Genomic DNA, 15278 nt, shown 5'->3' on the forward strand with positions numbered 1-15278 from the left:
CACAGCTATATAATACACTCCATAGTCCACACAGAACAGCTATATAATACACTCCATAGTCCACACAGAACAGCTATATAATACACTCCACACACCACAGTCCACACAGAACAGCTATATAATACACACCACAGTCCACACAGAACAGCTATATAATACACTCCACAGTCCACACAGAACAGCTATATAATACAGTCCACACAGCACAGCTATATAATACACACAGCACAGCTATATAATACACTCCATAGTCCACACAGCACAGCTATATAATACACTCCACAGTCCACACAGAACAGCTATATAATACACTCCACAGTCCACACAGCACAGCTATATAATACACACAGCACAGCTATATAATACACTCCATAGTCCACACAGAACAGCTATATAATACACTCCACAGTCCACACAGAACAGCTATATAATACACTCCACACACCACACACCACAGTCCACAGTCCACACAGAACAGCTATATAATACACACCACAGTCCACACAGCGCAGCTATATAATACACTTCGTAGTTCATGTTTCGGCGTTGTGATTGTCACTTGTTGGGACTTTCCCATCCCGCCTTTTCTGCTCCTTCATTGGTTTCCTATAACTTCTTCTCGTCACTGATTGGCTGTCTGTGCTGCCCACTCTATTCTCTCACACTTCCTCTTTGTAAATTCCCAGCCTTGGCTAAAAGTGTGTGGTGTATAAGCGATAATCCCCCATAGAAGGTGAGCGCCGATGGTAGTGTGTGTGAGGGACGTCACATGAAGGTAAGTGCACAGTAAACAGCTGCTGCTCTGCCTTTACAGCATCGCAAGTAGAAGTGCTCTGCGACCTGTCGCGCGCCCTGCTGTTGTGGAACTACAACTCCCAGCATGTCTTGTCTCTGGCTTGCTAGTCATGCTGAGAGTTGTAGTTACGCGACAGTTTGTTGACCACTGAGGAAAGCTTTGCGGAGAAGCCAGTGTTCTGCCTGGGGCAGGACAGGTAAGTTATGTAGCGAATAAACTATAAGGACCAAGCCACTCGAACCCTTTGCATTTTGCTTCCTCGTATTCCGTCTGCCAACTTCTTTATTTTTATGACTAGGTCGTTTATTTGAGGCCTAGTTTTTTGTGGGACGTGTGGCACATTTTTTAGGTATTAATTTTATTTACAGGTGTTTCAGGGTTTTTATTTTATGTGAATTTTTTGATAATCGCAGAAGGCATAAAAAAAAAAAAAGCAATTCCACCATATTGTAAAATGGATAGGCATCTGTTGAGGCATAGCTAAGGTATTCACTAACAGACACTTACACGTGACAGCCTTGGGTACCATTGCTAGGCTGATATAAGTCGCCAGTCCCAGCATTGCATTCGCAAGCTACTTTTACTAAAGTACTGGGCCTGGTGTGTAAATGGTTAAAGTGCCGGCGTTTTCCCTCGATCCAGGCCGTTTGTGTGGCTGTCCATCCCAGATACGCTGACACTGCTGCTCACGCGGGCACAGATGTTGTGCCCGCAGGATCACCGTGACGTACAAGTACGGCATCATGCCGGCATATCATCTCGCCAATGTCGTGTACTTTTTTTGTAAATGGGTTAATTGAGTTTATCACCAGCCGATGGACTGAGAGATGGAAACCTATTGTCTGAATAACCGCAATGTGGAAATGAAAACTATTGTCCGGAAGGTGAAGATCTGTTTTAGCAAAATCCAAGTGCTTGAGCTTCGCTGCTTAGAACGCCCATATAGCGGTCTCTTCTGCGTCTGAACGTTGTGTTATGGCAGGTGCCAAATCTACTGTTGTTCAATTTATTTTCTCTGAGGATAAATTTACGTGCTGCAGTCAAACTGTGTTTTTTTTTGGCAGAATTTTTGCAAAACTCATGGGGAAAAAATACGATTTGATGGCATTGTGTGAATATATACTTCTAGCTTCTTGTGTGAAGAGGTTTGATTGGGAGTGGCAAATTTATGGCATGTAATATGCCTATTTCATCAGACCTGGTGTGGCTGCTAAGGCCTTATTCACACGACAGGGTCCGAGTGTTGGCCGATAAAATCGGCCGTTTTGGGGTGTTTTTTTGCGGCCGGTTTGCATCCGTTCCAGGTCGTGTTGCCATTTTTAACGGCCGATTTTGACCCATTTAGCATCCGTTTTTTTTCCCTGTCCGTTTTAAAATCGGATTATGTGTGCCACTATCTACCCTGTAGGTAGTGGCACACATCAGCCCCCCCCCTGTAGGTAGTGGCACACATCAGCCCCCCCTGTAGGTGGTGGCACACAGCCCCCCCTGTAGGTGGTGGCACACAGCCCCCCCCTGTAGGTGGTGGCACACAGCCGCCCCCCCCTGTAGGTTGTGGCACACAGCCCCCCCCCCTGTAGGTGGTGGCACACAGCCCCCCCTGTAGGTGGTGGCACACAGCCTCCCCTGTAGGTAGTGGCACACAGCCCCCCCTGTAGGTAGTGGCACACAGTCCCCTTTTCGTAATGCCACACAGCCCCCCCCCCCCCCCCCGTAGGTAATGCCACACAGCCCCCCCCCCGTAGGTAATGCCACACAGCCCCCTGCAGGTAGTTCTACACAGCACCCCCCCCATAGATGGCACCCCCTGCACCTGTCTGTAGATAGCGCCACCGTTCCGGGAGAAGTCCCTGACTTCAATGTCCATATATGAAGACCATGAAGTCAGGGACTTCTCCTGGAGCGGAAACACCAGGCCACCGGGTCAGAGATTCCGCTTCAGAAGTGCCTGACGTCACTGTGTCCATATAAGGACACAGTGACGTCAGGGACTTCTGCTGGAGTGGAATCCCCAATCCCCGGCCACAGCATTGCCGAAACTCCTACAGGGAGCAAAAGACATACCCTCCTCCTCCTCCTCACATGCACTTCGCACTGTGAGGAGGAGAAGGCGAGAAAGCGAGTGACGGAAGACACGGCCGTCACTTGGAGCACATTCAAGTAATGGGCGTGTATTACCCGGCCCCATAGACTTCTATGGGGGCCGGGAGAACGGCCGAAAATAGGGCATGTCACATTTTTTTGACGGCCGGGTTTCCCGGGCCGTCAAAAAATCGGTCGTATGGATATCCCCATTAGGGGTCTATTGTTCCTACTGCAGCCGTGTGACAGACGTCTTTTGAACGGAAACCCTGTCGTGTGAATAAGGGCTTATTAGAAGTGTTGGACAATTTGGATAAATGCGTGGTGCTTGACATTCGTATGTGTCGGTTAAATTGGCGCAGGGTCTTCCGTTCGACCTGGACACCAATTTTTTCAATGTATTTATGCCAGAAAATTTAGGTAAAAACATTGCTAAATAATCTCCCCGTTGTTTCTGTGACCTCTTCAAAATAACACACTCCCTAACTAAAAATCATGGCTGGCACTATCATTTATTTATAGAATGACCTATGCTGAATGATAAAAATTAAGTAATCTGCACCACTTAGGCCTAATGCACGAGACCATTTCCATTTATCGGGCCACAAATTACAGGTCGTAGTGTCCAAATTTGGGTCTGTAACGTAATACGTGGCTTCCGCAACCGTTCCACTATATCCATTTATTATGGCTGCATTGTTTCCATGTTGCGTGGTCTGCAAGAAAAAAAAAACAGAAGGAGGAAATTGTCACTATCTTGTCCCACCTTCCTGGAAACACCCATAAGAAGATCACGTCATTGGATTCTCTTGCATTTCCTGCGGACGGCACACAGATGGCTTTCGTTTGCTGTCTATTATTTTTGCGGACCTATAGACTTGAATGGGCTGTACGGGTCTGAAAAAAATGGACCGGGGTAGGACATGTTCTGTAATTTACAGAACAACAGACCCGCAGAAAAAACTGATGTGTGCATGGCCTTCTAGAAAAGAATGAGTCTGTGCTAGTCGCAAAAAATGCAGATTGCACGCTGAAGAAAAAACACTGCTGTGTGCATGAGGCCTAAAGGGGTCATCTTACATTGATGACTAATTGCTAGGAGACGTCATCAATATCTGATCAGTGGGGGTCTAAGCATTGTGACCCTCGCCGATTGCTACATCCAAGTGACAGTGTCTCTTCTGGAATCTCCGTTCAGCTTTTTTTCGGAGGCAGTATTGTCGGTCTATAGCAGTCAATGGGCGCCCATGTGATCTATAAACAAAGCCCAGCATAACCACTTATATAAATGTATGGGGGTCAGGGCTTGTCCACACGTAACAGAAATCCTGGCACAAATTTTCTGCAACAATCCCGTTGTGTGGACAAGCCCTAAAACTTCACCTATTTACGCATCAAAATTAAAAAAATTCATCAAAAGACGTATCACTGGGTTTGATTTTTAGCTACGGAATTCCGTGCGTGTACCTGCGGATTTTCCGCATCAAATTACACATTGTATGCATTTAGCCTTTAGGAGCCTTACCAACTTAATATTGATGCCCTGATAATATGCCATCGCTGTCTTAAATTAGTTAACATCCTTAAAGCTAAATGCACACGTTATGTAATTTGATGCGGAAAATCTGCGTCAAAACCGCAGGTAGACGCGTGTAATTCTGCAGCTAAAACTGCACTTAATGGTGCGTCTCTTGATGCGTTTTTTACCTTTAGATGCGTTATTTACATTTTGATGCTGAAGTAGGTGCGATTTTATGCTGCGGATTTCGGTGCGGTTTTCTGTAAAACGAATCAGATACAATTCGCAAACGCAGGCTAAATTGACATGCTGCAGATTTTAAACTACGCACCGCAGGTCAATTTATGTGCAGAAAAAAATCTGCACCGTATAGATGACATTTCTTGACATCTCATTTACTTTGCTGGTACTGTATTACGCTGCGGCTTTGCAGCATGAAAATATTCACGTCAAATCTGCAGGTAATACGCAACGTTTGCATTCAGCCTAAAGCATCATGCACATGACCGTTCCTTGTGCAAGGACCCAAGTGCAGTATGGGTTCCCAGTATAGTTCTGTATTGCACTCTGTGTGCCACCACAGGGTACCTCCGTTAGGCATAGTATTAGCCCCTAGAAGTTATTTTGCTATGTTAGAAAGCTCCTTGTGTAAAATCAGTGGCACAGGGAGGTACAGTATGGGCCCGTATCAGTGCCCCATTGACCTACGGGGCTCAAATACACAAGTGATCTGCAGGGGTTCTGAATGCGCAGCTAATGTAAAGCCATGCATACTTATAAGATGGCCATCGTCTGAATGCTTACTCGAATGACATACATCCCTTCTAACCAGATCTTCTTCACTTTTCATTACTCTTTCAGGTTTCCTTTTTTTTTTGTTTCCTGAAGCTGGAGTGAAATGTCCTCTCCAAATTTATATATAGCTATTTGTGACTTCTCATCACTTTTCCAAAATCCAGAAGGCAAATATGACCTAGTGGAGACAGGAAGTCTTCTAACATTGACTGCAGCTCCGCCTTTAAACCTCATCAGAAAAGATAATGCTCTCTACCGTTCACCCCTTCTATGGCTTAGAGTATATGAAACGGAGAAGGTGGTTGGGGTAGACCAAGAGTCTGTACATGAAATTAAATACTCTGTATGGAAAATATTACTAGCAGTCACTGATGCAGAAGAGCGATATGCCTTTTATATGGACTATAAAAGACTGCGGGAAGTGATGAACTTAAAGCCTGGGGATTATGTCCGGGTCCAAGTCAAGTCATCCAGTGGGCGCAAAGAGAGAGGTGTGCTTTGTTACAAAGGATCTGTCAATCACAAACAAGAGACCTTTTTTGGCGTTCAGCTTATGGTGAGCTATAAATCAATAACATGATAACAGATTAGTGCATTCTTTATTTTTTATGTTGAGCGATCTTGCTTTTCAGGGGTCTGCAGTAGGGAAAGGCTTCACAGATGGATCCTTTCGTGGTCAGAGGTTCTTTCATTGTGATGAGAATTGTGGGGTTTTCGTATCAGGAAGCAGGTTGGAGAGAGATTGGGCTGAATACACAAGAAATTCAGGAAACCTAGATGACAAGTCTTCTGGAGGACATGAAGAGTCAGCGTTGAGAACCAGAAACTATCAAGAGCCACGCCCTAAAACCGTGATCTTTATGCCACGTGGAGTGAGACAGGAGAGTCCACAGAGAACTGGCGAAAAAGATCAAGAAAATGGTAACCATTGACCTACTCATAAAATCTTTTTAGACTAATGTAATTTCATGCTACTCCTTAAAGAGGTATTCTAATCTCAGGCATTTATGGGATATTAATAGCAACTTATGGTGAGGGAGAACCTTTGACCCTTGTTTTACCAGGCGGCATTGCAGACTTAATGTAGAAGTGGCTACCCATGTGCGCGCAGGTCGCTACATTCAAGTCTATCAGATGTACAGAAACAGCCGAGCAAGCCTGTATATGGCCATCTTTCAATTTGATCTCCCATGTACGTGGCGGCCTTGGCTTGCAGAAAGCGGTTCAGCAGACCGTTCACGTTTCAGACATTTATGACAAATCCTGTTGATATTCCATAAATGTCTAAGGGTATGTTCACACGCAGAGTCAAAAACGTCTCAAAATACGGAGCTGTTTTCAAGAGAAAACAGCTCCTGATTTTCAGACGTTTTTTGTGCCACACGCGATTTTCGCTGCGTTTTTACTGCTGTTTTTGGAGCTTTTTTCAATAGTCTATGGAAAACGGCTCCAAAGACGTCCCAAGGAGTGTCCTGCACTTCTTTTTCGCGGTCGTTTTTTTAAGTGTAAAAAAAACGCTGCGTAAAACGCTTCCGATTTTTCCGGTGTTTACGGCCCGAAAAACGGCCGAAAATAGGCTGTGTGAACATACCCTTAGATTGGAAACCCATTTAACTACTTGGCACAGAATCACGTACATGCACGGCATAGAAAGGCACCCATTCGCGCATTCCGCCATGCATGTACGTGATTGTGCAGGCACAGAAGCTGTGCCCGCACGATCACCCCAGGAGCCCGGCTGCAAATGACAGCTGGTCTCCCGCTGCAATGGCTAGGATTGGATAAACCTCCAATCCCTGACGTTTAACTCCTTAAATGCCGCGGTAAATAGCGACCGAGTGATTTGACACCAAATGCCCCCAGGCCTGCCCTGGCCATATGGCTATTAGACTGTGCCAGAGGCATGGCCTAATAGATTGCTTGTCAGTTTTGCAGTGACAGGCAATTATACTTTGGTATACTGAGTATCAGAAGATCGCATTGTAAAGTCCCCTAGGGGGACTAAAAAAATTAGAACAGTTAAAGTTTATTAAAAAAATAAAAAGATTACAGTAAAAATGAAAATAAACCACTTGTTTCCATAAAAAGTGGTTTTATTTAGTGTAAAAAAAAAACAAACAACAAACCATACACCTATAGTATCGTTGCAATCATAATGACCCGGAGAAAAAAAGTTAACACATTATTTAAACCGCCTGGTCAAGGACGTGCAAAAAAAAAACCACACAAAAACTTTGGCGAAAATGCTTTTTATTTTATTTTTTTTAATTCTCCCTCCCCACCAAAAAATAAAATAAGTTAATCAATAAGTCCCATGTACCCCAAAATGATACCAGTGAAAACTACATCTTGTCCCTCAAAAAACAAGCCCACGTATAGCTACATCAACGGACAACATAAAAAGTTATGGCTCTTGAACAGCAGTGATGCAGTTTTAATTGTGCAAAACTAGAAGAACATAAAACGATACATATTTGGTATCACCGTAATTTTACTGACCCATAGAATATAGTTAACATTCTATTTATGCCGCATATTGAGTGGCGTTAATTTGAAACCCGAACAATGCTGTTTGTTTTTTGTTTTTTTCAATTCCTTCCCTAAAAAAATAAAATACAAGTTAAGCAATAGAATACATACACCCAAAAACTGTGCAATTGAAAAATGCAGCACGTCCTGCAAGCCCTCACATGGCTATGTCGACCTAAAAATACAAAAGTTATGACTCTAGGAAGGTGGGGAGGAAAAAGCTAAAAACAAAAAAACATTTTTGGTCATTAAAGGGAATGTGTCGCTTTTTTTTTTTTTTTTTTTAGTTAAACAATTACACTGCGTTCCAAATTATTATTCAAATGTTATTTTTCGCTGATTTTCCTAAATAATCGATGCAAATGACAGTCAGTATAATCTTCAAGCCATCAACCGTTGGAGTATAATGCAAATTTTATTGAACAAATCTCCTAATGATGATAGATTATTTTTTTTAGAAGTAAAAAACTCAAAATGCACTGTTTCAAATTATTATGCACAACAGAGATCAAAACATTTTAAAGGTTGTAAAGAGAACTAAAATGGTAATTTGTTGAATTTGCAGCATCAGGAGGTCATATTTACAGAAATCAAAAGCTCTTTCAATAAAAAAAAAACTTAGCAGGCCAACTTACATGTTAACATAGGACCCCTTCTTTGATATCACCTTCACAATTCTTGCATCCATTGAATTTGTGAGTATTTGGACAGTTTCTGCTTGAATATCTTTGCAGGATGTCAGAATAGCCTCCCAGAGCTTCTGTTTTGATGTGAACTGCCTCCCACCCTCATAGATATTTTGCTTGAGGATGCTCCAAAGGTTCTCAATAGGGTTGAGGTCAGGGGGAACATGGGGGCCACACCATGAGTTTCTCTCCTTTTATGCCCATAGCAGCCAATGACACAGAGGTATTCTTTGCAGCATGAGATGGTGCATTGTCATGCATGAAGATAATTTTGCTATGGAAGGCACGGTTCTTCTTTTTGTACCACGGAAGAAAGTGGTCAGTCATAAACTCTACGTACTTTGCAGAGGTCATTTTCACACCGTCAGGGACCCTAAAAGGGCCTAACAGCTCTCTCCCCATGATTCCAGCCCAAAACATGACTCCGCCACCTCCTTGCTGACGTCGCAGCCTTGTTGGGACATGGTGGCCATTCATCAACCATCCACTACTCCATCCATCTGGACCCTCCAGGGTTGCACGGCACTCATCAGTAAACAACACGGTTTGAAAATTAGTCTTCATGTACAAATCGCAGAGCAGGAGCGTAGTCAGTAAAGCCAGGGTAAAAAATGAAGCAAGGTCAATAATCATAGCAGGAGCAGCAGAGCCAGGAAACAGAAAAGAATCACAGGCAAAGGAGGAGCAGGAAATGCAGGTATAAATAGACAGAGGGCGGGAGCTAGCTCCGTCTGGCCAGGCTGTGATAGGCTCTCCCACTCCTCAGCCTCCCAGCCTGACTGGTAGAAGATCGTGTCACTCTCTCAGTCTTAGGAGCAGGTGCAGACTGATTACCCATGGGCGTCGACACAGAAGCTGTGTCTTGCAGATCCTTTACAAATATAAAATTGCTCATAACTTGATCGTTATAAAATGATCGTTTTAAAAAAAACAAAAAAAACGTTACTGTTATCTACATTGCAGCGCCGATCACATGCAATAGGAGATAGGGATTTGATAATCTGGTGACAGAGCCTCTTTAACCCCTTCCCTCTTTGGCCACTTTTGACCTTCCTGACAGAGCCTCATTTTTCAAATCTGACATGTTTCACTTTATGTGGTAATAACTCCGGAATGCTTTTACCTATCCAAGCGATTCTGAGATTGTTTTCTCGTGACACATTGGACTTTATGTTACTGGCAAAATTTGCCCGATACATTCAGTATTTAATTGTGAAAAACACCAAAATTTATCCTTAGATATTAGAAACCGCCAATAAGTCACCCCATTTTAAAAACTGCACCCCTCAAAGTATTCAAAACAGCATTTAGAAAGTTTCTTAACCCTTTAGACATTGCGCAGGAATTAAGGCAAAGTAGAGGTGAAATTTACAAAGTTCATTATTTTTTTCCAGAAATTCATTTTGAATCCATTTTTTTTATATCACAGAAGGTTTTACCCAAGAAATGCAACTCAGTATTTATTGCCCAGGTTCTGCAGTTTTAGGAAATAACCCACATGTGGCTTTAGTGTGCTACTGGACTGAAGCATCGGCCTCAGAAGCAAAGGAGCACCTGGTGGATTTTGGGCCTCCTTTTTATTAGAATATATTTTAGGCACCATGTCAGCTTTGAACAGGTCTTGTGGAACTAAAACAGTGGAAACCCCCCAAAAGTGACCCCATTTGGGAAACTACACCCCTCGAGGAATTTATTTAGGGGTGTAGCAAGCATTTTGACCGGCCAGTTTTTTTGCGAAAAATTTTGGAACTAGGCCATGAAAATGAAAATCTACATTTTTTCAAATAAAATGTAGGTTTAGCTAATTTTTTTTCATTTCCAAAAGAACACAACATTTGTAGAGCAATTTCTCCCGAGTAAAACAATACCCCACATGTGGTAATAAACGGTTGTTTGGACACACGGCAGGGCTTAGAATGGAAAGAGCGCCATTTGGCTCTTGGAGCTCAAATTTAGCAGGAATGGTTTGCGGAGGCCATGTCGCATTTGCAAAGCCCCCGAGGGGACAAAACAGTAGAAACCCCCAACAAGTGACCCCATTTTGGAAACTATACCCCTTGAGGAAATTATCTAGGGGTATAGTTAGCATTTTGACGCCACAGGTTTCTTGCAGAAATTTTTGGAAGTAGGCTGTGAAAATTAAAATCTACATTTTTTTCAAATAAAATGTAGGTTTAGCTAATTTTTTTTCATTTCCACAAGGACTGAAGGAGAAAAAGCACCATAAAATTTGTAAAGCAACTTCTCCCGGGTAAAACAATACCCCACATGTGGTCACAAATATCTGTTTGGACACACGGTAGGGCTCAGAATGGAACTAGCAACATTTGGATTTTGGAATGGTTTCTGGGCGCCATGTCACATTTGCTGAGCCCCTGTAGTACTAGTACAGTGGAAACACCTCAAAAGTGACTCCATTTGGGAAACTGCACCCTCTGAGGAATCATCTAGGGGTATAGTGAAAATTTTGATCCCAAAGGTTTTTTGCTGAATTAATTAGAATTAAGCCATGAAAATGAAAATTAATTTTTTTTTTCCCAACAAGATGTAGTTTTAGATCAACATTTTTCATTTTTACAAGGAATAGAGAAGAAAAAGCCCCCCAACATTTGTAAAGTAATTTCTTCCGAGTACGGTAACACCCCATATGTGGTTATAATCAGCTGTTTACGTATTTGGGAGCATTCAGAAGAAAAGGAGCGGTATTTATCTTTTGGAGCGTAGATTTTGCTGGAATGGTTTGCGGACGCCATGTTGCATTTGCAAAACCACTGATGTACCAAACAAAAGTGACCCAGTTTTAGAAACTACACCCCTAAAGGCATTTATCAAGGGGTGTAGTGAGAATTTAGACTCCACAGGTGTTTTTCAGAAATGAATATGCAGTGGATGGTGCAAAGTGAAAATTGCAATTTCTCCACTAATCTGCCTATTCACCGCACAATATGTTGTGCCCCTAGAGAATCTTACCCCATAAATTGTTAAGCGGGTTCTCCCGGGTATGGTAATGCCATACTTGTGGACATAAATTGCTGTTTGGGCACACTGTAGGGCTAAGAAGGAAAAGACCGCCATTTTGAGCATGGATTTTGCTTGGTAATAGTTCTGTTTGGGGTTTTGCTGGTATTTCCGTTTATAATGTGGTGGCATATGTAATCTGTGCGGAGTACATCAGGGCATAATAAGAGGGTATAATAATGGGGTAAATAATACAATTATCCATAGATGTGTGTTACGCTGTGAAGCGATCCGTTATGCACAGGCCGGTGTCACACTGATAAACGGTTTTCTTTCTCACTCCCCTTCTGTAACGCTCTGCACCTTTTGGGGACTTTTTCTCCTTCGTAGTTTGGGAAAGTTTTGCGCTGGTATAATACGGGCGCCCTCGCTTCCAGCGGATGTGCTATGTCCATTCCCTTTCCTAGTTCCTAAATACTAGGGCCCTGAAACTGAAGGAATGTGCCCCTCCGGCCTGCGCATTGAGATGTTTTTTCATCACCGCATTACTAGTGCCGTAACTTTTTTGTTTTTCAGTTGATTGAGCGGTGTGTGGGCTTGTTTTTTGCGAGACGGGCTGTAGATTTTATTGGTACCATTTTAGAACACATACGACTTTTTGATCACTTTTTATTTCATTTTTTGGTAAAGGAAATTACCAAAAACAAGCAATTCTGGAATAGTTTTTTATTGGGTTTTTTTTCGGCATCTACAGTGCGCCCTAAATTACATGTTGGCTTTATTCTGCGGGTCGATACGATTACGGCGATACCAAATTTATATAGTTTTTTTAAATGTATTTCGGCTTTTGCACAATAAAATCACTTTTTTTATAAAATCATTTGTTTTCTGTCGCCATATTCTAAGACCCATAACTTTTTTATTTTTGCGTGCACAAAGCGGTTTCAGGGATTATTTTTTGCGGGACGGATTGTCGTTTTTATTAGTACTATTTTGGAGTAAATGTGATTTTTTGATCACTTTTTATAGCATTTTATGGAAGGAAATGTGACCTAAAAACAAAGATTCTGGCGCTGTTTTATCATTTTTTTTTTTACCGCGTTCACCGTGCGGGATAAATGACATAATAGTTTTGTAGTTTGGGTCGTTACGGACGCGGCGATACCAATTATTTATAGTTTTTTTTAATTTTTACGGTGTTTCCCATAATAAAAGACTTACTATGGGAAAAAAGTCAGTTTAGCTTTATTTTTATTTTAAATGTGTGTGTTTTTATTGTTTTACCACATTTTTATTAACTTTTTTTTACTTTTTTGACTCGTCCCACTAGGGGACATGAGGGCCTGATTCCCCGATCGCTACTCTAATACACTGCACTACATACGTAGTGCAGTGTATTAGCGCTGTCAGTTATTCACTGACAGCAAACCTATGAGGACGCGCCGCAGGCGGGTCCTCATCGGCTCCCGTACAACGCAGACTCGGACGCCATTTTCTGGCGTCCGATTGCCACAGCAACCCAGCGATTGCATCACTGGGTTGCCGGTCGGGTGAAAATTGAGCGCAGCGTCTGAGGGGTTAATCAGCCGGATCGGAGAATAGCTCTGGTCCTGGCAGTTACAGGAGGGTGCCAGCTGTATAATACAGCTGTCACCCCGCGGTGATGGTGCCGGCTCTGCTTCTGAGCCCGCACCATCACTGCAACGTAACTGTACTGCGCTTTGCGGGAAGCACCTCCCGACAGCGCCGTACATGTACGGCGGATGTCGGGAAGGGGTTAAGTAGTTTTCCTTTGATTGGGCACACCTGGCAAACTAATTATCACAGGTGTCTGAGATTGATTACAATGAGCCAAAGAGCCCTAAGACACAATACCATCCATGAGTTTAATTGAAAAACAAATTAAATGTTTATGACACTTAAATCCAATGTGCATAATAATTTGGAACACGGTGTATTATTTAAGTGATTACACATTGTTTTAATTTTTTTAATTTTTTCACAAGTCAGGAAATATTATAAATTAGATTCAAATTTTTAACATTTCCATGTGCTGGTCATTAGAGGGAGCAGTTCCCAAAATTGCAGCATGGTCAATGTGGTAAAGCAACCTCATTGCTTTATGCTGCAAATTTGGGGTAGACACACTCTCTCTAGTGTCCTCACACAATCCCCCCTCCCTTATTCTGGCTAGTGCCAGGAGGAGGGTTGAATCTTCAAACCTCCTACACTGTGTGCCGCCATTTTCTGAGCGACTGCACAGTGTAGGAGAATTAGATATACTGTCTGCTTAGCACTGTAACACGAACATAAATTACCTGCTCCTTCTGCTGCCTCCGCTCCTATGCCTTGCACCTTCGCTTCCTTGAACATATGGCCGGAAGTCGTCATCTTACTGTCCGGCAGCGGCTTCCGGTCCACATGAAAATGGCGCCGAATTTCGCTTTGCTAATGAGCGTAGTTTTGGTCTGTGTGGGAGCGGCGCATGCGCCATTCCCACACAGACGGCGTACGCTGCAGAGAATGGAACGGCTCCCGTTCGAATTCTCTATGGGGATGTATGTGCCGTATTCCATCTCTGTATGTGTCGTTAATCTACAAATCCAGAGATGAAAAAGAAATGGTAGCCCCCATAGAGAAGTAAAAAGTAGAACACAAGAACACAAATAAATAAAATGTATTTTAATATCATACTAAAAGCAATATTATAAAAAAAAAAAAATTCATGACACCTTCCTTTTTAAGGCCAAAATAGGCCTGGTTTTTAAGGGGTTAAAGCAGGACTGAATAGTTAAGGAACCAGGTGGTCTGGCTGGAAATTAAACGAAGGCCTCGTTTACACGAGCGTGATATACGTGCGTGCGACGCGCGTGCCTTTCACGCGTGTCATACGCACCTATATTAGTCTATTGGGGCATGCAGACAGTCCGTGGGTTTTGCTCAGCGTGAGTCCGCTGAAAAAAACTCACGACGTCCTATCTTTGTGCGCTGTTCGCGCATCACGCACCCATTGAAGTCAATGGGTGCGTGAAAACCACACATGCCGCACGGAAGCACTTCCGTGCGAACTGCGTGATTCGCGCGACAGCTGTCAAACTCTGAATGTAAATAGAAAAGCACCACGTGCTTTTCTGTTTACAAACATCCAAACGGAGTGTCATAATGATGGTGGCTGCGCGAAAATCTCGCAGCCGTGCATCATACGCTGATGACACACTGAGCTGTTATGTGCCTTTTGCGCACGGCAAAATGCCGTGTTTTTTGCGTGCGCAAAACGCACACGCTCGTGTAAATCGGGCCTAAAACTGGGTACAATCTGATCCTGGAGTCCTGCTCCACTCCCTCTGCCCCTATTTATTGCTCACCTTCAGACAGCAAGAGGCAAAAGCAAGGAAGACGTGTCAACATTGAAAGATTACATACGCTGAAGCTGCAATGTTGTCTGATGTCCAAGGAAGAATATTATAGTTAATTTCCTGATGGTGCGGTGTGTATGAAAATTATGTTGCTGACTTGGGAGATCAGTGCATATAGCCCTGTAAAACATAATTGTCATCAATATTCATATATACTATGTTACTGTGCATGTTGTACTGCACACAGGTACCAGCCCTTTGGAAAAGCATTTTCACACATTCATGCACAGACACATAATCTGCACACAGATGTAATGTAACAGGCCTGTGTGCATATCACTACTATACAATTTTAGGCTAGGGATGATTACAATATCACGGGTAAAATAACTTAAACGAGGCTTTAGTTAAGTTTATAACATGGGTTGACACGAGGGTCGGCCACAGCTTTATATATTTTATTACATTTATTTTTCTTGTTTTCAATAATAAACAATTGCAAGATATGAACCATATATACACATAACGATTTTGTTACCCGAATGCCAGTCAGCCTA

At 42.8% G+C, this 15278-nt stretch overlaps 1 protein-coding gene across 2 annotated transcripts in view; it reads left to right on the plus strand.

The window, feature by feature from the left end:
- Positions 1 to 706: 706 nt before the first annotated feature.
- LOC142742893 (ubiquitin carboxyl-terminal hydrolase CYLD-like) overlaps positions 707 to 15278 on the plus strand; it is a 40626-nt gene continuing 26054 nt past the window's right edge. For both annotated transcript variants that reach the window (XM_075853108.1, XM_075853118.1), the window contains exons 1-3: positions 707 to 775; positions 5259 to 5748; positions 5825 to 6113. In XM_075853108.1, coding sequence (XP_075709223.1) covers positions 5296 to 5748; positions 5825 to 6113 — 742 coding nt within the window. In that variant the 5' untranslated portion in view covers positions 707 to 775; positions 5259 to 5295. The remainder of the gene's footprint in view (positions 776 to 5258; positions 5749 to 5824; positions 6114 to 15278) is intronic.

The sequence above is a fragment of the Rhinoderma darwinii genome, chromosome 1 (assembly GCF_050947455.1).
Source record: "Rhinoderma darwinii isolate aRhiDar2 chromosome 1, aRhiDar2.hap1, whole genome shotgun sequence".
NCBI lineage: Eukaryota > Metazoa > Chordata > Amphibia > Anura > Rhinodermatidae > Rhinoderma > Rhinoderma darwinii.